Source organism: Anomaloglossus baeobatrachus, chromosome 4 (genome assembly GCF_048569485.1).
Source record: "Anomaloglossus baeobatrachus isolate aAnoBae1 chromosome 4, aAnoBae1.hap1, whole genome shotgun sequence".
NCBI classification, from domain to species: Eukaryota; Metazoa; Chordata; class Amphibia; order Anura; family Aromobatidae; genus Anomaloglossus; species Anomaloglossus baeobatrachus.
The window spans coordinates 642,186,707-642,212,444 of record NC_134356.1 but is presented as its reverse complement, the minus strand read 5'-3'; the positions used below and the strand labels follow the sequence as shown (position 1 = coordinate 642,212,444).

Below are 25,738 nucleotides of genomic sequence, written 5' to 3'. Positions count from 1 at the left end.
CCAGTGGAAATCTGTGCTTTGGTCTGATGAGTCTAAATTTGAGATCTTTGGATCCAACCACCGTGTCTTGTAGAAAAGGTGAACGGATGGACTCTACATGGCTGGTTCCCACCGTGAAGCATGGAGGAGGAGGTGTGATGGTGTGGGGGGGCTTTGCTGGTGACACTGTTGGTGATTTATTAAAAATTGAAGGCATACAGAACCAGCATGGCTACCACAGCATCTTGCAGCGGCGTGCTATTCCATCCGGTTTGCGTTTAGTTGGACCATCATTTATTTTTCAACAGGACAATGACCCCAAACACACCTCCAGGCTGTGTAAGGGCTATTTGACTAAGAAGGAGAGTGATGGGGTGCTACGCCAGATGACCTGGTCTCCACAGTCACCAGACCTGAACCCAATCGAGATGGTTTGGGGTGAGCTGGACCGCAGAGTGAAGGCAAAAGGCCCAACAAGTGCTAAGCATCTCTGGGAACTCCTTCAAGACTGTTGGAAGACCATTTCCGGTAACTACTTCTTGAAGCTCATCATGAGAATGCCAAGAGTGTGCAAAGCAGTGATCAAAGCAAAAGGTGGCTACTTTGAAGACCATAGAATATAAGACATATTTTCAGTTTCACACTTTATTGTTAAGTATTTCATTCCACATGTGTTAATTCATAGTTTTGATGCCTTCAATGTGAATCTACAGTTTTTCAAGTCCCCAGAAAACTCTTTGAATGAGAAAGTGTGTCCAAACTTTTGGTCTGTACTGTAAATCAACTGATTTCTCACTGGAATCACATCTGACCTTCCGGGTAATAGTAGAAAAGAAAATCCAGCGCTCAGTGTTCCAAAAAGAATTCCAAGATTTTTTTAAAAAAACAAAAGACCACAATGTGTGTCAATCAGTGACGTTTCTGTCCTTTCCTGCACATTTTTCAAACTCACACAGATTGGTGGTCAGTAGTAGCCTGTAAAGAGCAGAGGCAGACATGAATATGCAGAATCAACGCTATGAGCGCTTTCCCATGGCGGTGATTGTCGCCCCTGACACACACACACTTTTTCCGTGCCATACTGGACTGGGATCATTCAGAAAACCTGAAAGCGTTACAGCGTTTTGTAGCATTTACCAATTTTTATCGGAAATTTATTCAGAACTGTTCAATAATTGTAAAGCCTCTCACTGACATAACAAAAAAGGGACAGATTTTTCTAAATGGTTAGACTCTGCTCAGCAGGCTTTAACATCATTAAAAGGATGTTTTTCCTCAGCCTGATGTTTCGTACCCTTTTATCATAGAGGTCGATGCATCTGAGGTGGGGGTTGGGGTAGTGTTGTCACAAGGTCCATCTCCTGGTAAATGACATCCGTGTGCTTTCTTTTCCAAGACATTGTCCTTAGCCAAGAGAAACTATGATGTTCGTAACAGAGAGCTTGTGACAATTAAGTTGGCTTTTGCAGAATGGCACCATTGACTAGAAGGGGTAGTTCATCTCATTGCGGTAATCACATATTATAAAAACCTGTAGTATCTTGAGTCTGCCAAATGTCTCAATCCCAGGCAGGCTAGATTGTCTTTGTTTTTACCAGATTTAATTTTACTGACACTTAAGCGGGCTTTACACGGTACGATCTATCGTGCGATTGCACGAGCGATTGTACCTGCCCCCGTCGTTTGTGCGTCACGGGCAAATCGCTGCCCGTGTCGCACAAAGTCGTTAACACTAGAACTACTGGACTCGTGACACCTATATAGAAATACATGGTGCAAAGTAGTCAAAATGACTACCTCAGTAGTTCTAGTGTTAAACCCCCGTCACACGTACTTACCTGCTGAGCAATCTCACTGTGGGCGGCGAACATCCTCTTCCTGAAGGGGGAGGGACGTTCGGCGTCACAGCGACGTCACTCAGTGGCTGGCCAATAGAAGCGGAGGGGCGGAGATGAGCGGGACGTAAACATCCCGCCCACCTCCTTCTTTCTGCATTGCCGGTGGGTGCCGCGGGACGCAGGTAAGCTGCTGTTCATGATTCCCGGGGTGTCACACGGAGCGATGTGTGCTACCCCAGGTACGATGAACAACCGGCGCAAAGAAGAATAAACAATATTTTAAAAATGAGCAACCTGTACACGACTCGCGATTCGTAACTGATTTGGGATCGTTTACCGACGCTCATAGGTGTCACACAGGACAACGTCGCAAGCGATGCCGTATGTGCGTCACGAAAACCGTGACCCCGACGATCTATCGCACGATAGATCGTCTCGTGTAAAGCCCGCATTACCATCTAGGGACTAAAAATATCAAAGCAAATCCATTATCCTGGAGCTTCCCTAGTCGTAGTGATCATGAGAACACGGTACCCATTTTGCAGAAGGAAGTGGTCATCTCGGCCTTGTGTCTAGACCTGGAGGGAGAGGTGTTAGAGGCTCAGAGTGACGCCCCGGCCTCTTGCCCTTCTTGCCCTTCATTGAAGTTATTTGTGCCACTTAATTTGCGCCGTAAACTACTTGGTGAACATCACAAACCTGTTTGCGGGTCATCCAGGTAGTATAGCATCATTGGACCTCCTGTCTCGCCGGTTTTGGTGGCCAAGGTTGCATCAGGATGTGGTTGACTATGTGTCTGCTTTCAGTGTTTGTGCATGTTCCAAGGTGGCTCATACCCGTCCATTGGGTTCTCTCCTGCCATTGGATTCTCTCCTGCCATTGGATATCCCGAATAGAGCATGGACGCATTTATCCATGGATTTCATTACTTACCAACCTTTCTCTTCAGGAAAGACTGTGGTTTTGGTGGTTGTGAATAGGTTCTTCAATGAGATCATGAAGCTTCACGGGGTTCCTTCCCATGTGGTCTGAGATCGGGGAACCCAGTTTGTTTCCAAATTTTGGAAAGCATTTTGTGCTCGACTGGGGGTGCAGCTGTCTTTCTTTTCTGACTTCCATCCTCAGTCGAATGGGCAGACAGAGCGCATAAATCAAAAATTGGAATCTCACCTTAGGTGCTTTGTCTCCGAGAGCCAGGAGGATTGGGCATCTTATTTACCATTGGCCGAATTTGCTTTAAATAATCGCCACCAGGAGTCTTACTGGCAAGTCACCCTTCTTCGGTGCATATGGTTTTCATTCACAATTTGGTACCTTTAGTGGAAGGGGTGCTTTGGGAGTTCCTGAGAGGAGCGTTTTGCCTCATCACTCTCTTCAGTATGGTAAGGAGTTGAAAGTAATCTGAAGCTCATAGGAGGCAGATACAAATGTATGGCTGACAAGAAACATTTGCCGGGTCCAAAACTAAGTGTGAATGACTGTGCTTGTCTACCAGGAACATAAAGTTGAAGATTCCTTACTGGAAGCTGTGACCTAGGTTTATTGCTCTCTATAAAATAACTATAGTCATTAACCCAGTAGCATTTCATCTGGAATTACCTCAGGCTCTTAGGATCCACAATGTGTTCCACAGAACACTGCTCAAAAAGTATGTGGAACCTTTGGAGTTTCAAATAGCTAAAATTGTCGACTCTCATCTTCTGCATCATTCCCTTCAATACTTGGTGCACCGAAGGGGTTACGGACCAGAGGAGAGAATGTAGGTCCCAGCATCAGATATGAATGCCACAAGATTAGTTTGTTCATTTCATGGTGCCCATCAAAATAGGCATGGTCCTGAGTGCCCAGAGACCACTCCATGAAGGGGGGGGGTATTGTCACGGGTGTGTCACGGGTGACAGACAGCAATGTGTTTTCGGGTCAGAGAAGGTCACATCATTTCGCTGCACAGAATGCTCCCTGATTTTCCATTGTTCCTGTTGTCAGTAGTCATTAGTAGAGTGCAGCTTTCCTGCTGGATGCATCTCTCTCCTTTTGGACCCAGCAGGAGCTTGACTTCTACCCAGCTATTGATTATCAGTATTCCCTTGGTATTTAAATTGCCCTTACTTCCTTTGGACTATGCTGGTGATATTTTCAGTTCCTTTAAGTCGAGGATGCAAGCAGGTGGCTTGTACTCCTCTGTAGCATTGTTGCTTTAAACTCTGCTGCACTTCTACCTGAGTCATCATGTGTCATCTTGTGTCATCTTGTGTCATCTATAGTGTTTAGTGGAGTTGTCGAAGAGCTCATCCCATCTGTTCCCTATTTAGGGCCCAGTACAAGGGATACATAGGGTCAGGTATCCGGCTTGGCTCATAGGTGCGAAACCTATCTAGGGCGGTGAGGGACCCCAGGGACCAGCAATAGGTTCGGTCAAAGGTCACCACCTTCCCTTTCCCTAGACACAGGGTTTCCCTTTTGCTGTGTGCTTGGTACTTCTCCGTATCTAGTGTGACACTGACTCTATGGCCCAAGGCCAGGGGTCCTTATGTAAGTCCAAATCACTGGACAGAAGTAAAAAGTTAAAGGCCAGGGCAGCCCCTGGGATCTGCTAAATGAGTTAGTTTGCTCTAAGTCTTTCCTTGGAAGCCCTATAAACAGTTGCCCAGCTTCCACAAGTAGTGCGTCAGTAACAATAAGCTCCCATTGGAGTACAGATTTTCCAAACAGCTGCAGTTAAAATCAGCTACACTTAAATGCATAAACAAGGCAGTAAAACAGCACTTTCAATTTGCCATTTTGGGAAAAAGGAAGCAAAATAAAGTAATGGAGTATGTTACAAAGATTTATAACTTTGCAAAGACTGGTCAAAAATTAAATTACATTTTTTTTATTCTTTAACTATCATGTATAGGTAAAAATAAATTATTTTGGACTTAAAATTGCAGAATTTTTAAAATCTATAGTGGATTTATTTCTGTAATTTATCAATTCATAAGGAATATTTTACATAAATCTCCATTACATATTTTAAAATGACTTTTACATTTACCTGCCGATCTTTTCTTAAAAAAAAACATAAAATGAGCATTAAAGAAAATAATTTTTGAAATGAAAATAATTAAATTCATGCATTCACTTCCTATGAATTTTCCTACACGCCTCCTTAACGTCTCTATTCCTGAAGCTATAGACCACAGGATTTAATAGAGGAATGATATAGACATAAAGGACGGTTAGTGCCTTCCCTTGATTTAGTGAAACGGTTGACTTAGGGCTAAAGTACAAACCAAAAATGAGAGTATAGAAAAGGCTGACGATGCTGAGATGAGAGGCACATGTAGAGAAGGCCTTGTATCTTCCATTTTTGGTACGAATTTTCAGAACAGTTGTGATGATAAAAATATAAGAAATAAGTGTGAAAATAAAAGACGTCGCTACGAATAGACAACCGTGGATGAAAATTGTATTACGTATATATGAGTCATTGCCTATGGCCACTTTTTCCAATGCTTTGATGTCACAAAAAAAATGATTGAGGATATTAAATTTTTTATATCTCGCCATGGTGGCGGAACCTGTTGGAGTAATTGATCCAAGTAGGCCTCCAATCCAGGTCCCGGCCGCAGCAATTCTACAAACAGTGCTTGTCATAATCATCGTATAATGTAACGGTCTACAGATGGCCACGTACCGGTCATAAGACATCACCGTGAGGATGAGATATTCTGTGTTCCAAAAAGCAGCAAAAAAGAAAAGCTGAACTATGCATTCCGAAAATGAAATTCTGCCATTGTCGGTGACAAATATGTGGATCAACTTTGGAGATGTCACCGATGTATAGACGATGTCAAGGAAAGAAAGGTTACATAAGAAAAAGTACATTGGAGTTTTTAATGAAGAACTGGAACATATAAGTAGAATAACGGTGAAATTCCCAATTATTGTCAAGATATAGACCAGCAGAAAAAATAAAAAGAGCGGAAACCGAAGATTGGGGACATCTGAAAATCCAGCGATGAAGAATTCCACTGTGTCATTCCAACGATGCATTATAATAATAGCAACAAAATACTGGAAAATCACAAATTACTTTTGGTGGAAGCAAAAATAGGTGGAAAAAAAAGTACAAATGCTTATAAATATGCACTCCTGAAGGCATTACCTGACAAAATGAGAAAGCAATGAAATTAATAAATAAATTGTTACATTTTTTTCATAATGACAATTCCTAGTTTAATTGTTTCTTATCCAGGGTTCACTCAAATATTGCGATTCCTTGCAAAGTGGTATTTGTTCACCCATGGTCATACATATACAGTCCGTGACAGAAGTTCTGTCGCTTATCCATGTTATGTAAATAAAAGCTTATAACCTGACTTTAAATTCATCCATTGGTTTTATAAATTACTCTTTCAAAGGCTGAAATCCTCCCAAATTTGGTTTAGGTTATGAAAATAAAGTTGCAGCAAAGCTGAAATATTGATCATTTAATGAACACAGAAAGGTCAGATTTTGGCAAAACAAAAGTTTTGTTGCCTTGTCATATAATACACTCAATCCTAGTTTACATCCTCACCTGTGCTCACTAAATGATCAGTTAATTGATCGGTGTGTATAAAAAGGAAAACCAGCACCCCAGACCTTCAGTTGAACTGTGTAACGTGACCTCTGACAACATGCCAAAAATCCACCCTGTGACCAAAGCCTTGATTATCAATAGGCTGAAGATTAGATCCACTGCAGAGGTGGCTGACTCCTTTAATGTGTCTCAGCGTCAAGTACAAAGAATTAGAAAAAGATTTCAAGAGACTGGAGATGTTTTTGACAAGCCCAGGTCCGGCAGACCCCGCAAGACAACTGCTTAGGAGGAACGTTTGTTGGTTAGAAAATCCAAAGCCAGCCCCTCTTCCACTGCAGCAGAGCTCCAAAAGGCCTGATCACCTCAAGTCCCTGTGTCAACTAGAACATTTGTAGGATTCTGTCTCGAAATGGCTTCCATGGTCAAATCAGTGCCCAGAAGCCAGCACCAAACAAAAGGCAATTAAAAAAGTGTGGCATTTGCCAAGTCCCACAGCCTGCTAAAGAGATGGACGCTGGAAAAGTGGCAGAAGGTGGATTTCTCTGATGAATCTTCAGTTGAATTACACCACAGCTGCCGAAAATACTGCAGGGGACCTACTGGAGCCTGTATGGATCCAGAAAACAGTTAGGTTTGGTGGTGGAAAGATCATAGTCTGGGACTACATTCAGTATGGGGGTGTGCAAAACATTTGCAAGGTGGAAGGCAATATCAATAGCCTAACATATCAAGAAGTATTAGCTACCTCTTACATTCCCAATCATAAAAGGGGTCAAATTCTGCAGCAGGATGGTGCTCCATCTCATATATCCATCTCTACAACAAAGTTCCTCATGGCAAAGAAGATCAAGATGCTCAAGAACTGGCCAGCCCAGTCACCAGACATGAACATCATTGAGCATGTTTGGGGTAGGATGAAAGAGGAAGCTTGGAAGACAAAACCAAAGAAATCTAGATCAACTGATGGGAGGCATGTAAGACTGCATTCTTTGCTATTCCTGAAGACTATATCAATAAATTGTATGAATCATTGTTGAACCGCACGGATGCAGTCCTTCAAGCTCATGGAAGTCACACAAAATATTAAATATGGCTCTAATAGCACCACAACTTCATTCACCAATGTTATGCAATATATGTTTGTATTAGAAGTTAATTATTTGTTTGAATTTCACATTACTTTCTGTGGGCGACAAAACTTTTGTCTTGCCAAAATCTGACCTTTCTGTGTTCATTAAATGATCAATATTTCAGCTTTGCAGCAACTTTATTTCCATAACCTAAACCAAATTTGGGAGGGTTTCAGCTTTCAAAAGAGTAATTTATAAAACCAATGGATGAATTTAAAGTCAGGTTATAAGCTTTTATTTACATAACATGAAAAGCGACAGAACTTGTGTAAGGGACTGTACAGTGGGGAAAATAAATATTAGATACTCTGCTGATTTTGACATTTTTCCCACCTGCAAAGAATGGAGAGGTCTGTAATTTTTATAATGGGTACACTTCAACTGTAACAGACAGAATTCCACTACAAAAATCCAGAAAATCACATTGTATGATTTTTAAATAATTATCATGTTATTGGTCTTACTGAATGAATTAGGTTATTAGAGAAAATCTCACAATAGATGACTCCCTTCAATATGGTGCAGTTGTCCTGTCCTCTTTGCAGAAATGTATCCCCAAAGTATGATATTTCCAACTCCATGCTTCACGGTTATGGCAGTGTTCTTGGGGTTGTACTCAGCTTTCTTCTTCCTCCAAATATGGCTAGTGGATTTAATATGAAAAAGTTCTATTATGGACTCATATGACCACATGACCTTTCCCCATGCCATCCAGATGGCCATTGGCGAACTTCAAACAGGGCTGGAAATCTCATAACGTGAGCAGGGGGACCTTGTGTGTCCTGCAGGATTTTAACCTTTGATGGCATAGTGGGTTATTAATTGTAATGTTTGAGACTTTGGTCCCAGCTCTCTTCAGGTCATTGATCAGGTCCTCCCGTGTAGTTCTGAGCTCATTCCTGACCTTTCTCAGAATCATCCCTACCACACAAAGCAAGATCTTGCATGGAGCTGCAGATCGGGTAAGATTGACAGTAATCTTGTGTTTTTTTAATTTTCCAATAATTGCGCCAACAGTTGTTGCCTTCTCACCAAGCTGCTTGCCTATTGTCCTGTAGTCCTAGTCTTGTGCAAATCTTTAATTTTTTCCCTGTTGTCCTTTAAACAGCTCTTTGGTCCTGCACATGGTGGAGAGGTTGGAGTGTGCTTGAGTTTGTGGACAGGGGTCTTTTACACAAGTAACAAGTTCATACAGGTGCAATTAATACGCCTAATGAGTGCAGGGTAGGAGCTTCTTAAAGAAATATTAACACGTCGATGAGAGCCATAATTCTTGCTGGTCGGTGATCAAATACTTATTTCAAGCAGTAAAATATAAATTACTTATTTAGAAATCATAAAAACTGATTCAGTTTTTTTTTGTTTTTTTTGGGGGGGGGGGTATTCTGCATAAAACATTTACAGACCTGTCCATTCTTTGTAAGTGGGAAAAGTTGCAAAATCGGCAGTGTATCAAATACTTATTTTCCCCACTGTAGCAGATTAATATCTAGGACTTAATTCTTAAAGTGATGGGGTTTTGTGTTCAAATCCAGGCTGATCAATATCTGGTGATTAGAGAAGATTTCCATTTGATGGTCTAGGTGTAAATCAATTTGATAAAACTGGACCTAGATTCAGTGTCAGACTGAGGTACTAAGGGACAACCAGTAATGTGTATTTGCTTCATGCAAAAATAGCCTGATCATAATACACAAATCTACTTACGTTTCTAAGTAATGATTAACTATGAATATATTTAGTAAATGATTAGATGATGCCTTTCTCTGTAAATAGTGAATCAAGTCTATTAAGGGCACTTTACACGCAGCGACATCACTAGTGATGTCACTGCCGATCGCACCCACCCCCGTCGTTTGTGCGTCCGGGGCGCACAACATCATTAGTCCCCGTCACACATACCAGCCTAGCGACGTCGCTGTGGCCGGCGAACCGCCTCCTTTCTAAGGGGGAAGTTCGTTCGGCGTCACAGCAGCGTCACTAAGCGGTCACCCAATAGAAGCGGAGGGGCGGAGATGAGCAGCCGGAACATCCCGCCCACCTCCTTCCTTCCTCATTGCTGGCGGCCGCAGGTACGGTGATGTTCCTCGTTCCTGCGGTGTCACACATAGCGATGTGTGCTGCCTCTGGTACGACGAACAACCTGCGTCCTGCAACAGCAACGATATTTGAGATTAGACGGACGTGTCAACGATTAGGTGAGTAATTTTGATCGTTGGCGGTCGTTCGTGCGTTTCACACGCAACAACGTCGCTAACAAGGTCGGATGTGCGTCACGAATTCCGTGACCGCAACGACATCTCGTTAGCGATGTCACTGCGTGTAAAGCCCCCTTTAGAACTGCTCATGAAGGTGGTTGTGGGCCCACCAGGAAATTCACCTGTTCTCCTGTGGGCCAGTCCGAGTCTGCCTAGGTTCATTGTTTCTCTTTCATATTGGCCCAAGAGTTTATACATGAGACATGTCTCGATGCAAAGTCCAAACCTAAAGGCCCCGTCACACTAAGCAACATCGCTAGCAACATCGCTGCTAACGAACAACTTTTGTGACGTTGCTAGCGATGTTGCTGTGTGTGACATCCAGCAACAACCTGGCCCCTGCTGTGAGGTCGTTGGTTGTTGCTGAATGTCCTGGGCCACTTTTTAGTTGTTGCTGTCCCGCTGTGAAGCACAGGTCGCTGTGTGTGATAGCGAGACAGCAACAACTAAATGTGCAGGCAGCAGGAGCCGGCTTCTGTGGAGGCTGGTAACCACAGTAAACATCGGGTAACCAAGAAGCCCTGTCCTTGGTTACCCGATATTTACCTTTGTTACCAGCCTCCGCCGCTCTCACTGTCAGTTCCGGCTCCTGCTCCTGCTCTGTGCACATGTAGCTGCAGGACACATCGGGTTAATTAACCCGATGTGTGCTGTAGCTAGGAGAGCAGGGAGCCAGCGCTAAGCAGTGTGCGCTGCTCCCTGCTCTCTGCACGTGTAGCTCTGTGCGCTGGTAACCAAGGTAAATATCGGGTTGGTTACCCGATATTTACCTTAGTTACCAAGCGCAGCATCTTCCACGCGGCGCTGGGGGCTGGTCACTGGTTGCTAGTGAGCTCACCAGCAACTCGTGTAGCGACGCTCCAGTGATCCCTGCCAGGTCAGGTTGCTGGTGGGATCGCTGGAGCGTCGCAGTGTGACATCTCACCAGCAACCTCCTAGCAACTTACCAGCGATCCCTATCGTTGTTGGGATCGCTGGTAAGTTGCTTAGTGTGACTGGACCTTTAGCCTAGAGAGATAAGGAAGAAGATAGAAGGAAAAATGAGGATGGAAGAAGACTACCCCTGTGATTGTTTGATGGCCAACCATTCAGCTGGCATCATGAACTTCAATGACTATTCTTTTTAACCCGTGTAGACGTCTAAAGTAAGTGCAAGTGCATCCCAATAAATTAGAATATCATCAAAAAATTAATTTATTTCAATAATTCAATACAAAAAGGGAAAAGCATATACAGCTGTGCTCAAAAGTTTACATACTCTGGCAGATTTTTTGCTTTCTTGGCCTTTTTTCAGAGAATATGAATTATAACACAAAATTTATTTCCACTCGTGGTTAGTGTTGGGTGAAGCCATTTATTGTCAAACTACTGTGTTTTCTCTTTTTAAATCATAATGACAACCAAAAACATCCGAATGACCCTGATCAAAAGTTCACATACCCCAGTTCTTAATACCGTGTATTGCCCCCTCTAACATCAATGACAGCTTGAAGTCTTTTGTGGTAGTTGTGGATGAGGCTCTTTATTTTCTCAGATGGTAAAGCTGCCCATTCTTCTTGGCAAAAAGCCTACAGTTCCTGTAAATTCCTGGGCTTTCTTGCATGAATTTCGTGCTTGATTTCTACCCAGACTGCCTCAATGATATAACGTCCCAGAACATAAAATAAATAAATAATATTTTTTATGGTGATCCTCCTTGTATGACACATTCTTTTCTCTATATATTGAACGTCCCAGAAAAAGGGCGAGAAAGCAAAAAGTCTGCCGGGGTGTGTAAACTTTTGAGCACAACTGTATTATACAGAGTCATTACACACAGAGTAATCTATTTATATATATTATATAGAGTCATTACACACAGAGGCATCTATTCCTATATATTATATACTCATTACACACAGAGGGATCTATTTCTATATATTATATAGAGTCATTACACACAGAGTGATCTATTCATTTATATAATATAGAGTCATTACACACAGAGGCATCTATTCCTATATATTATATACTCATTACACACAGAGGGATCTATTTCTATATATTATATAGAGTCATTACACACAGAGTGATCTATTCATTTATATAATATAGAGTCATTACACACAGAGGGATCTATTTCAAGTGTTTATTTCTGTTAATGTTGATGATTATGGCTTACAGCCAATGAAAACCCAAAAGTAATCATCTCAGAAAATTAGAATATTATATAAGACCAACTGAAAAAATGATTTTACACTCAGAAATGTTGGCGCCTACTGAAAAGTCTGTAAAGTAAGTGCCTCAATACTTGGTCGGGGCTCCTTTTGCATGAATTCCTGCATCAATGCGGCAATGTGGTATGAAGGCGATCAGCCTGTGGCACTGCTGAGGTGTTATGGAAGCCCAGGTTGCTTTGATAACAACCTTCAGCTCATCTGTATTGTTGGCTCTGGTGTCTGTCATCTTCCTCCTGACAATACTCCATAAATTCTCTATGGGGTTTAGGTCAGGAAAGTTTGCTGGGCAAACACAGTGATACTGTGGTTAGTAAACCAGGTACTGGTACTTTTGGCAGTGTGGACAGGTGCCAAGTCCTGCTGGAAAATGAAATTTCCATCTCCAAAAAGCTTGTCGGCAGAGGGAAGCATGAAGTGCTCTAAAATTTCCTGGTAGATGGCTGCGCAGACTTTAGTCTTGATAAAACACAGTGTTTCTACACCAGCAGATGACATGGCTCCCCAAACCATCATGATTGTGGAGACTTCACACTAGACCTCAAGCAGCTTGGATTGTGGCCTCTCCACTCTTCCTCCAGACTCTGGGACCGCGATTTCCAAATGAAATGCAAAATTTACTTTAATCTGAAAACAACACCTTGGACCACTGAGAACAGTCCAGTTCTTTTTCTCCTTGGCCAGGTAAGACGCTTCTGGCGTTGTCTATTGGTCATGAGGGGCTTGTCACAACAAATGTGACACTTGTAGCCCATGTCCTGGATACGTCTGTGTGTGGTGGCTCTTGAAGCACTGACTTCAGCAGCGTCCACTCCTTGTGAATCTCCCCCATAATTTTGGAATGGCCTTTTCTTAACAATCCTATCAAGGCTGGGGATATCCTGGTTGCTTGTGCACCTTTTACCTTCCACTCAACTTTCCATTAATATGCTTCGATACAGCACTCTGTGAACAGCCAGCTTCTTTAACAATGACCTTTTGTGGCTTACCCACCTTGTGGAGTGTATCAATGACTGCCTTTTGGACATCTGTCAAGTCATCAGTCTTCCCCATGATTGTGTAGCCTACTGAACCAGACTAATGGACCATTTTAAACACTTAGGAAGCCTTTGTAGGTGTTTTGTGGTAATTACTCTAATTTTCTGAGATAATGACTTTTGGGTTTTCATTGGCTATAAGTCATAATCATCCACATTGACAGAAACAGACACGTGAAATAGATCCCTCTGTGTGTAATGACTCTATATAATATATGCGTTTCCCTTTTTGCATTGAATTACTGAAATAAATTACTTTTTGATAGTATTCAAATTTATTGAGATGCCCTTGTATATTAGATACCAAATTTGATGTTTGAAGACCACCAAAATACTGTAGTGTTCTTAAAGGAACTATTACCATAATATTTATGAGACCTTAAACAATTTATTTAGTAATGTAGATATCACATCCCTTTATGGTACACATAATATTATAATTTCAATTTTGAATTATAATATGGTATGTCATCACTTTATGATTGGTGCAGAAATACCTCTGAGAACCCCCCACCGGTCCAGAGAATTCTTACTGTTTTTTTTCCCAAAAAAGTATTTCCATGGCCAGCTTCTTCAGCCTCTGTTTATCACTACATATAGAAGTGAAGAAACCTGTGAATGTGTCAGCATATTTTTGATCTGCCCACAAACCAACGAAACATCAGATTGCACTAGGATCAATGTTATTCTATAGGTCTGTGCACATTCACGATTTTACCTTGGACTTAGCTGACATGAGGAAAAAAATTTGCATGCTCAAGTTTGATCTGATATTTGGATCGCGCTTGGCCATGCAAGTCAATGAGTGCTTGGGAAACATCGGTTAACACTCAGATGACTTCTAACCACCATGACTGGAGTGGAGAAGACGCAGAAATGTTATTCTCCAACTTCTCCTCATTTAATGCGGGCTTCACACGGTACGATCTATCGTGCGATTGCACGAGCGATCGTACCCGCCCCCATCATTTGTGTGTCACGGGCAATTAGTTGCCCATGTCGTACAAAGTCGTTAACCCCCCGTCACACATACTTACCTCCCGGCCGACCTCGCTGTGGGCGGCAAACGTCCACTTCCTGAAGGGGGAGGAACGTTCGGCATCACAGCGAATCACACGGCAGCGGGCCAATAGAAGCGGAGGGGCGGAGATGAGCGGGACGTAAACATCCCGCCCACCTGCTTACTTCCGCATTGCTGGCGGGACGCAGGTAAGCTGTGTTCGTCGTTCCCGGGGTGTCACAAGGAGCGACGTGTGCTGCCACGGGAACGATAAACAACCTGACGGACGATTTTTTTTAAAAGTGAGCGACGTGTCAACGATGAATGAGAAGGTGAGTATTTCTTCTCGTTCACCGCTGTCACACGGTACGATTTATCAGACGATGCCGGATGTGCGTCACTACCGACGTGACCCCGACGACATATCGCCCGATATATCGTACCGTGTGATGCCCGCATTAGAGAATTGAAAAAGAGACAGAAGTAGGACTCAACTAGGATGCATCAGTGGGTTGTCTGAGTTTTTCATGGACCCATACATTGAGTTTGATCCATAACTTGGTACGATAACAGCCTTGCCTTGTTTTTTTTTTTAAGTGGACACGCAGCTCAAAAAACCATAACCTAATTGGAACGTGTTCTATCCCAGGAAAACACAGATAAAAGAAGTATGTGAATGAGGATTTGAAGCTACCAGAACTTGACCACATCTTAATGAAACAACCTATATTACTTACCACTGATGCAGTTTAGATGAGAGGACGTTGGTTCTGTTTTTCTAATATAGATCGGTGCCATTTGCTTAATATTTGTATGGCATCTAGATAGGTCCTCCAGTATTGCAAAACTTTGGAAAGCAAAATACGAGGGCTACAAGGCAGGAGTCCACATCTCGTAAAACCAGACGTGAGCTGGTGGGCCCATAAATGTTTAATGAGGGGAACAAATGTAACATGAATCCCTTAAAGCAGTTCCCAGGATTAGAACAAGGGATCTGCTGAACAAAATGGGGATGACATGCAAATGAGAATCAATGGTCGTGTCTTAAATAAAAAACGCTGTTTTCTATTTACATACCCCAATTCAAATGCATACGCTGTTACAATCACCAAGACACGCAGCTGAATAATATTGAAAATGAGGTGTAATGTGCCGGGCTTATATGGGGCTGGCATTATTCCTATAGGTAACATTTTCCATTTCAATGGGATTACAAATCTGCATCTTCATCAATTCCCAGTATGCACCAGTCAGGTGTATTATCTAATTTACAGCCTTCCGGTAAAATTATACTTCTAATTTATATTTTTATCACATTTTCCACTGGTATTCTAATTTTTACGAATAATACACTCCTTTTTCTTAAGACTAAAGGCCGCTTTACACGCAATGACATCGCTAATGAAATGTCGTTGGGGTCACGGAATTCGTGACGCACATCTGGCCTTGTTAGTGATGTTGTTGCGTGTCACACGTACGAGCGACCGCTAACGATCAAAAATACTCACCCTATCAATGATCGTTGACACGCGGTCCATTTCCCAAATATCGTTGCTGTTGCAGGACGCAGGTTGTTCGTCGTTCCTGCGGCAGCACACATCGCTATGTGTGACACCGCAGGAACAAGGAACCTCCCCTTACCTGCGGCCGCCCGCAATGAGGAAGGAAGGAGGTGGGCGGGATGTTCGGCCCACCCGTCTCCGCCCCTCCGCTTCTATTGGGCACCCGCTTAGTGACGTCGTTGTGACGCTGAATGACCCGCCTCCTTAGAAAGGAGGCGGTTCTCCGGTCACAGCGACGTCGCTAGGCAGGTAAGTAGTGTGACGGGTCCAAGCAATGTTGTGCGCCACGGGCAGCGATTTGCCCATGTCGCACAACCGATGGGGGCGGGTACGCACGCTAGCGATATCAGTAACGATATCGCAGCGTGTAAAGCGGCCTTTAAGCCGTTGAAGTTTTAACTGATTGTGGTAAATAGCTGAATCCAGGCAAAAAGCGAAGGTACATATGTATGAAACCTAAAATATAACTTTTATTAGTGTATAGCTAAAAAAGTGAATCTCAGTTCACTCAGGGTGAGTAAAAACAGACAAACAATAACAATAATCATAGTCATGTTGCCATAGGGCTACATATACCCCGTCAGCTGCCCATTGATACAATATGGCAGTACTCGTCTTCACAAGCTTATTTGAGAATACCACTCAAACGAGGCTGCCAGGGTATAGTATGACTATATATGGACACACACTTCGTCGTACCCATAGGGCTAGAACAATCATTAATTTACAGAAAGTGTGTCCAAAAATCCATATTCATAAAAAAACATACGGGTATCGAGATTAAATCCCAGAAGGGAACGATCTTACCCGATCTTGTGGATGCGAGGATGGGCAACCTATATCAGGACAACACGGCTCGTAGATAGGGGGGCGGTCCACCAGCTCATCAAATCCCATACATCTATTGCCGAGTGTTCAACTCCAAAAATTGACGAAACACATTACTCCCTACGCGTTTCATATGGGAAATCATCAGGGGAGTGTTAGTGAAAGTAGTGCGGCACTTTTGAAGAGGATTCAGTCCTGACGCACACACACATGCGCAATACTGGGCATCTAAATATGGTCATATGATGTATATGGGCCATACCTCATTACTTTCACTAACACTCCCCGGATGATTTCCCATATGAAACGCGTCGGAAGTAATGTGTTTCATCAATTTTTGGAGTTGAACACTCGGCAATAGATGTATGGGATTTGATGAGCTGGTGGACAGCTCCCCTATCTACGAGCCGTGTTGTCCTGATATAGGTTGCCCATCCTCGCATCCACAAGATCGGGTAAGATCGTTCCCTTCTGGGATTTAATCTCGATACCCGTATGCTTTTTATGAATATGGATTTTTGGACACACTTTCTGTAAATTAATGATTGTTCTAGCCCTATGGGTACAAGGAAGTGTGTGTCCATATATAGTCATACTATACCCTGCCAGCCTCGTTTGAGTGGTATTCTCAAATAAGCTTGTGAAGACGAGTACTGCCCTTTTGTATCAGTGGGCAGCTGACGGGGTATATGTAGCCCTATGGCAACATGACTATGATTATTGTTATTGTTTGTCTGTTTTTACTCACCCTGAGTGAACTGGGATTCACTTTTTTAGCTATACACTAATAAAAGTTATATTTTAGGTTTCATACATATGTACCTTCGCTTTTTGCCTGGATTCAGCTATTTACTACAGTTGATACTGTGGATCCCCTGGGTATTTGCTATTACACTTTAACTGATTGTGGACTAATCTCTGATAACGCCGCATGTGTCGCGGGTGGGGAGGAGGGTGTCAGCACACCGCGCTCACCCCTTCTGCTCGGGTCCGGCAGCTGCTCAGTGGTGGCTCGAGCGGTGGGCCGGATCCCGGGGTTTCTCGAGCGACACTCCTCGCCCGTGAGTGAAAGGGGGTTTTTGGGATGTTGGGATAATGTCCGTGACGCCACCCACGGTTGTGGTGATGTGTAGCACCACCGCTGCTCTATGCGGGGATCCCGGGGATGGTGATGGGGAGCAGCCAGGTGTTGTGTTGCCCCTCCGTGGGTAGGGGTTGGTGATCCCGGGACCCGGTGATGGCTTGTGAGGTGCAGGGCCTGGTGGGCGCAGGGACGCGGGGGCAGCGCTGTGCCTTGCGGCACTGTGGTACTCACTCAGCCTGAGACACGGACACAGTTTGTACGGTAAACCAACGGCTGGTAGGACGGTCCCACAGACGGCTGCTTTGCTTTCCCGGTAGGTGACGGTGATGTCCCTCTTCCTTGCACCTGTATGTACGGTTGGTTGCGATGGGTCCCCACCGGTAACCCGCTCCCCGGCTTCAAGCTGGGCCGGAGGAGCACTACACTTTGCCCGCAGGCGCTGGCCCTCAGAGACTGGTGCCCTGGCGGTGGCGGTGCCTCTGTTGTACAGGTTGGACTGTTGCCTTCAATCGGGACTTGGTTGTTGGGGGAATCTACGTCCCCTTCACTGACGGATTCGGCAAATTTGGCGACTCCTAGCCTTGCCGGGGTCCGAGAGGCCCCTGCCCTGGTGCTGACTGTCTTTCGGAACACTGCTCCAGACCACCGGGCACACAGCCAACGGGGTCCTTCCAGGAACTTCCAAACGGTCCCCCTCCGGACAGTCACTGCCGTCGCTGACCTTGCTGTTCTGGCCCTACACAAAGCTGGACCCTTCAGGCTTTCCTTCCTTCTTGTCACCTCACTTGCTTTCCTCCTTTACCACTTCTCTCTCTTTACTTTCCCTTAGGTGTTTACACTTGCCCTCCCTGGGCTAATCTGCTGTTGACACAGGCTCACCCTGGGCTCCTCTGCCTGACACTTCCCGCCTCCAGAGCTGTGATCTCCTTGGTGGGCGGAGCCAACCGCCTGGCCCACCCCCTGGTGTGAATCATCAGCCTCTGGAGGAAGGCAACAAGGATTTTTGGTTCAGCTTAGGTGTGCCTACCTGGGATGTGGGGTGTGGTGGTGTTGTGACCTGTGACCCCTGGCTTGCCCAGGGCGACACATTCCCCCTTAGCAAAACGCAGACCGTCCGCGGGCTGCCGTCCTACACCGGTTTTATTTTTCTGTAAAAAGGGGATAACAGGGTTAAACAACATGCATAACATTTTTAATAAATTCTTCCCAAGACGGGAGGCACATTTTACTTTTAACGTTTCAACGGTATACGGTCACGGTTTCCGCTCTCTCCCACCCAAGTAACCTGGCCCTGATGCTGCCCCTAGAACCCAGGCAGCACCCCTTGACCCACAGTCCAGCACACGGTACCCGAGCGGGATCTGTCCTGCCCTCCAGAGGGTAGCCACCGGTTCCTTTGGTGGCTGGGCCCCAGCCTGCTCTGCTGAGGGCCCTCCCTCCAACCTGCCTCTCCGGAGGCGGCATTGCGGAAATGGTAACGGTACCCAACATATTTACAAGCCACTAACGTTTGTGGTTGCCCTGCAAAGTTCACGGGCTTGTCCATGGATAGTTCCCATGCATTTTTAAACGGTCCCCACGGGGACAACGGTGCCGGCTCCTGCCGGTTGCAAATCACACGGTGAATCAGGTGAACACTCGGTAATCATTTTCACTTATCATTTCTGTAAACTTTCAAAACTTTGCAAACAAACAGGTGGTCCCAACTGGGACGGTGCAACGGGCATCCGCTGCCCTACTCGATGTCTTCGTCCTCCTCACCCGGTTCGGGGTGGAAGGACACGGGCACCAGCCCCTCCAGTGCGTAGCAAGCACGGCGTGGAAGGGCCGCTCGATACCCGTCGCCCCCGGTTCGGGGAACATAAGTGGCCTCCATGCCAGACAGGGCAACGACCCCATCCTCTTCCTCTGACACAGGCTCGGTGTCAGGCCCGGAGTCGCTATCTTCTGCCCCCGCTGCAGTCACAGAGGGAGGCACACCCGCCGGGCCAGGTGCGGTGCAGCGCGCGAGCGAGCAGGACGGAGGTAACACAGGAGCCAGGGGTAGACCGGGTCCCTCAGCCGCAGCAACCGGTCCCTCGGGGACACAGGGGCGTGGGTCATTTTCCAGCTCCTCCATCACGGCCTCCACTCCATACACTCGCGCCACAGCAACTAGGGCCTCCACCTCCGCGGCCCACTGCTCCATCAGCCCGCCGATCTGACTCTGGTAGCGACGGCAGATCCCCGCCGCCCGGGCTCTCAACCATGCTGCTGTTCCAGACACCGGCTCGGTAGTCTCCGCAGAACTAGGTGGGGCGGACATCTCGGCAGTTATGCTTTCCAGGAACCCAGTCCGTCTGCAGAGTCCTGGCGTCTCTGCTTGTATAGCCGCAGCTACATGCGGCCGGCCGCCATCGCGTCCCCCTTAGCTCTTTCCGGTCCCTCCTCCCTCGGGGCGGGGTTCTGGCCTTCGCGCCTCTACTGCTCGAGAAGACGCTCGAGCGGGAACTTTTCGCGCCAAAGATGGCGGCTTCTGAAATTTTTCTGCCGGATACCTCCGGCGGTAACAAGGCGCACCTCTACCGGACGGCAGAGCGGTAAGATCCTGTTCGTGACGCCAAGTTGTCACGGGCGGGGAGGAGGGTGTCAGCACACCGCGCTCACCCCTTCTGCTCGGGTCCGGCAGCTGCTCAGTGGTGGCTCGAGCGGTGGGCCGGATCCCGGGGTTTCTCGAGCGACACTCCTCGCCCGTGAGTGAAAGGGGGTTTTTGGGATGTTGGGATAATGTCCGTGACGCCACCCACGGTTGTGGTGATGTGTAGCACCACCGCTGCTCTATGCGGGGATCCCGGGGATGGTGATGGGGAGCAGCCAGGTGTTGTGTTGCCCCTCCGTGGGTAGGGGTTGGTGATCCCGGGACCCGGTGATGGCTTGTGAGGTGCAGGGCCTGGTGGGCGCGGGGGCAGCGCTGTGCCTTGCGGCACTGTGGTGCTCACTCAGCCTGAGACACGGACACAGTTTGTACGGTAAACCAACGGCTGGTAGGACGGTTCCACAGACGGCTGCTTTGCTTTCCCGGTAGGTGACGGTGATGTCCCTCTTCCTTGCACCTGTATGTACGGTTGGTTGCGATGGGTCCCCACCGGTAACCCGCTCCCCGGCTTCAAGCTGGGCCGGAGGAGCACTACACTTTGCCCGCAGGCGCTGGCCCTCAGAGACTGGTGCCCTGGCGGTGGCGGTGCCTCTGTTGTACAGGTTGGACTGTTGCCTTCAATCGGGACTTGGTTGTTGGGGGAATCTACGTCCCCTTCACTGACGGATTCGGCAAATTTGGCGACTCCTAGCCTTGCCGGGGTCCGAGAGGCCCCTGCCCTGGTGCTGACTGTCTTTCGGAACACTGCTCCAGACCACCGGGCACACAGCCAACGGGGTCCTTCCAGGAACTTCCAAACGGTCCCCCTCCGGACAGTCACCGCCATCGCTGACCTTGCTGTTCTGGCCCTACACAAAGCTGGACCCTTCAGGCTTTCCTTCCTTCTTGTCACCTCACTTGCTTTCCTCCTTTACCACTTCTCTCTCTTTACTTTCCCTTAGGTGTTTACACTTGCCCTCCCTGGGCTAATCTGCTGTTGACACAGGCTCACCCTGGGCTCCTCTGCCTGACACTTCCCGCCTCCAGAGCTGTGATCTCCTTGGTGGGCGGAGCCAACCGCCTGGCCCACCCCCTGGTGTGAATCATCAGCCTCTGGAGGAAGGCAACAAGGATTTTTGGTTCAGCTTAGGTGTGCCTACCTGGGATGTGGGGTGTGGTGGTGTTGTGACCTGTGACCCCTGGCTTGCCCAGGGCGACACACATGTGTTGCCGGACAGTGTGAACGGCATCCAGAGAAGCCGGTTGAAGTCCGGAGTGTCCAGCTGCAAGCAGGTACCACGCACCACTCTATCCCCAGTGTCTATAGTGTACCGAGGTGGGATGAGGACTGCAACCCTCGCCCATGACTACCGCCCCTGGCCACGTTACAGTTATACCCAGAGCACTGTTTTTAAAATTTTCTAAAGGCAATTTATATTGGCAAAATGCAGTGTGTAGAGACTACACTAATATTTTTTTTTAAGACCACCAAGAATACGTGGATAGAACCAGAGTGATGTTTTTAATTTTTTCTACATGCAATTAAAATTGCCAACATGCAGTGTGTACAGACTGCACTAATAATTTTTTTTAAGAACACCAATAATACATGGCTATAACCAGATGATGTTTTTAAATTTTTCTAAAGGCAATTAAAATTGCCAACATTAAGTGTGTAGAGACTACACTAACAATTTTTTTAAGACCATGAATAATATGTGGCTAGAACCAGACCGGTCTTTTAAAATTTTTGCTATCAACCCTGCATGATGACCCTTCTTGCTGTCAGCTTGCTCCACCGGTTAGTAGCTGGCTCTGTGGCTCTAGCCCAGGCAGGGCTGGCGTCAGCACCCGGTGTACCTGGACAAGTGACGGAGAGCCCACTTGCAATCGGCATGGGCGGTGATGTATTCTGCGGCCCCCTAGTGAATGACCTGCATAGAACTGGGACCACCGTAACAAAGGCTATCATCAGTAACACACTACACTGATAGGGACTCAGATTCTGCAGTGCCAGATGTGTTCCCCTGCTTAAGCCAGTACATGTCCGGGCCAGTCTGAAGTTTGCTAGAGAGCATTTAGATTATCCAGAAGAGTATTGAGAAAATGTCATATGGTCTGATGAAACCAAAGTAGAACTGTTTGGTAGAAACACAACTCGTCATGTTTGGAGGAGACAGAATGCTGAGTTGCATCCAAAGAACACCATACCTACTGTGAAGCTTTGGTTTGGCAACATTATGCTTTGGGATTGTTTCTCTGTAATGGGACCAGGACGAATGATTCGTGTACATCAAAGAATGAATGGGGCCATGAATCGTGAGATTTTGAGTGCATTGAAGGTGAAATATGGCTTGGTCTTTCAGCATGAAAATGATCCCAAGGAACACCACCAGGACAACAAAGAAGTGGCTTCGTAGGAAGCATATGAAAGTATTGTAGTGGCCTAGCCAGTCTCCAGATCTCAACCCCATAGAAAACCTTTGGAGGGAGTTGAAATGCTGTGTTGTCCAGCGACAGGCCCAAAATATCACTGCTCTAGAGGAGACCTGCATGGAGGAATGGGCCAACATACCACCAACAGTGTGTGCCAACCTTGTGAAGATTTACAGAAAACGTTTGACCTTTGTCATTGCCAACAAAGGATTTAGATCAAAATATTGAGATGAACTTTTGTTATTGACCAAATTCTTATTTTCCACCATAATTTGCTAAAAAATCTTGCCAAATCGGACAAGGTGATTTTCTGGATTTGTTTTCTCATTTTGTCTCTCATAGTTGTGGTCACCTATGATGTCAATTACAGGCCAACCTCATCTTTTTAAGGGGGAGAACTTGCACAATTGGTGGCTGACTTAATACATCTTACCTACTGTATGTTAGTGATGGCCACCGATCAGTGCGGTGCAGCCACATGTAGGAGCTGGACAGGAGACAAGCGGGTGAAGTGAGTGAGGCTGCTGCTGACTTCCTCATATTAGAAATGCCTCAAATGTGTCTGTGTGTGCATGCATGAGGTGTATCTACTGTATGTATGTCAGTGTATATGACATGTATAGATTTATGACTATTTATATGTGTTTTTCTGAATTTGTCTTTAAATATGTATATGCCGGTATGTGTACATATCTATGTAAGTACGTGTCTGCGTGTGTAAGGGGCCTACTTAGACTTTTTCGCCCGGGTCCACGTGAACCTGTAGCCGGCCCTGAGCCCAAGGGCAAGTCCAAATCACTGGACATAAGATAAAAGGTGAAGGTCAGGGCAACCTCTAGAGTCTGGTAAATGTGGTAGCTTGCGCTAAGCCTTTCCTTGGAAGTTTTATTAACACTTGCCAGGCTTCCAAGAGCATCAGTAACAAAAAGCTCACATTGGAGAACAGATTTTCCAAACAGATGCAGCGAAAACAGCACTTTCAATATGTAATTTTAGGGGAAAAGGAAGTTATGGAATATGTTACAAAGAGTTATAACTTTGCAAAGACTAATGCAAAATTATATTTAAAAAAAATTATTTATTCTCTAACTGTAATGTATAATTCAAAATAAATAATTTTTGACCTAAAAAAAATTGCAGAATTTTTATAAATCTATAGTGTAGTTATTTATGTAATTTAACAATACATAAAGAATATTTTACATAATTCTTCATTACATATTTAAAAAATGAGTTTTACATTTACCTAGCCCCTCTTTTCTTAAAAAAATACCATAAAATGACCATTAAATTTTTAAAATGCAAATAATTTAATTAAAGCATTTACTTTATAAGGATTTTCCTACACGCCTCCTTAACGTCTCTATTCCTGAAGCTATAGACCACAGGATTTAATAGAGGAATGATATAGACATAAAGGACAGTTAGTATCTTCCCTTGATTTTGTGAAACTATTGATTTAGGGCTAAAGTACAAACCAAATAGCAGAGTATAGAAAAGGCTGACAATGCTGAGATGAGAGGCGCATGTAGAGAAGGCCTTGTATCTTCCATTTTTGGTACGAATTTTCAGAACAGTAGTGATTATAAAAATGTACGAAATGAGTGTGAAAATAAAAGATGTCGCTACGAATAGAGAACCGTGGATGAAAATTGCGTTACGTATATATGAGTCATTGCCTATGGCCACTTTTTCCAAAGCTTTAATGTCACAAAAAAAATGATTGAGGATATTAAATCTTTTATATGTTGCCATGGTGGTGGAACCTGTTGGAGTAATTGATCCAAGTAGGCCTACAATCCAGGTCCCGGCGGCAGCAATTCTACACACAGTGCTTCTCATAATCATCGTATAATGTAACGGTCTACAGATGGCCACATACCGGTCATAAGACATCACCGTGAGGATGAGATATTCTGTGTTCCAAAAAGCATCGAAAAAGAAAAGCTGAACTGTACACTCCAAAAAGGAGATTCTGCCATCGTTGGTAACAAAGATGTGGATCAACTTTGGAGATGTCACCGATGTATAGACGATGTCAAGGAAAGACAAGTTGCATAAGAAAAAGTACATTGGAGTTTTTAATGAGGAGCTGAAACATATAAGAAGAATAAGGGTCAAATTCCCAACTATTGTCAATATATAGACCAGCAGAAAAAATATAAAGAGAGGAAACCGAAGATTGGGGACATCTGAAAATCCAACGATAAAGAATTCCACTGTGTCATTCCAAAGATGCATTATAATAATAAAATAAAATACTGGCAAACCACAAATTAATTTTGGTGGAGGCAAAAATAGGTGAAATAAAAGTACAAATGTGCTTATAAAAAGGCACTGCTGAAGGCATTACCTGACAAAATGAGAAAGCAATGAAGTTAATAAATAGATTCTTACATCCTTTTCATAATGGTCTTCTGCAGCTACTTACAAAGATGGCCACACACTGGACCTCATCTTCACTCGCCTCTGTTCCCTATCTAACCTCTATAACTCACCTCTCCCCCTGTCTGACCACAACCTACTAACATTCTCTTCCCTTTCTTCTCCAAGTACGCAACCCCCCTCCACAATCTTTCACACCCTCGCAGAAATATCAAACACCTTGATTTACACGCATCTGTATTGTTGACCGATGCTCATTGACACCATCTGCAGCAAGATGAAGCTACAGGTCTTTGGAGGTGGTCTGTGGATTGTCCTTGACTGTTCTCACCATTCTTCTTCTCTGACTTTCTGATATTTTTCTTGGCCTGCCCCTTCTGGGCTTCACAAGAACTGTACCTGTGTTCTTCCATTTCCTTACTATGTTCCTCACAGTGGAAACTGACAGTTTAAATCTCTGAGACAACTTTTTGTACCTTCCCCTGAACAACTATGTTGAATAATCTTAGTTTTCAGATCATTTGAGAGTTGTTTTGAGGAGCCCATGATGCCACTCTTCATAGGAGATTCAAATAGGAGAACAACTTGCAAGTGGCCACCTTAAATACCTTTTCTCATGATTGGATACACCTGCCTATGAAGTTCAAAGCTATATGAGGTTACAAACCCAATTTAGTGCTTTAGTAAGTCAGAACAAAGTAGTTACGAGTGTTCAAATCAAGAAATTGATAAGGGTGCCCATACTTTTGCACCAGTCAAATTTTGTTTAAATGCGGATTGCACATTTTCTGTTAGTACAATAAACCT

General features: G+C 44.9%; 2 protein-coding genes across 2 annotated transcripts; both read right to left on the bottom strand.

Moving 5' to 3' along the window:
• Positions 1 to 4,934: 4,934 nt before the first annotated feature.
• LOC142302764 (olfactory receptor 5AR1-like) lies at positions 4,935 to 5,852 on the bottom strand. Its single transcript, XM_075343875.1, has one exon. It carries the CDS (start codon positions 5,850 to 5,852, stop codon positions 4,935 to 4,937), a length of 918 nt encoding a protein of 305 aa, XP_075199990.1.
• Positions 5,853 to 23,869: 18,017 nt separating this feature from the next.
• Positions 23,870 to 24,787, bottom strand: LOC142302763 (olfactory receptor 5B12-like). The gene has a single exon (XM_075343874.1). It carries the CDS (start codon positions 24,785 to 24,787, stop codon positions 23,870 to 23,872), a length of 918 nt encoding a protein of 305 aa, XP_075199989.1.
• Between the last annotated feature and the right edge of the window lie 951 nt (positions 24,788 to 25,738).

Excerpts from the sequence above, each read along its gene's own strand:
- LOC142302764 (XM_075343875.1), bottom strand. The coding sequence starts at position 5,852 with ATGCATCGTTGGAATGACACAGTGGAATTCTTCATCGCTGGATTTTCA.
- LOC142302763 (XM_075343874.1), bottom strand. The coding sequence starts at position 24,787 with ATGCATCTTTGGAATGACACAGTGGAATTCTTTATCGTTGGATTTTCA.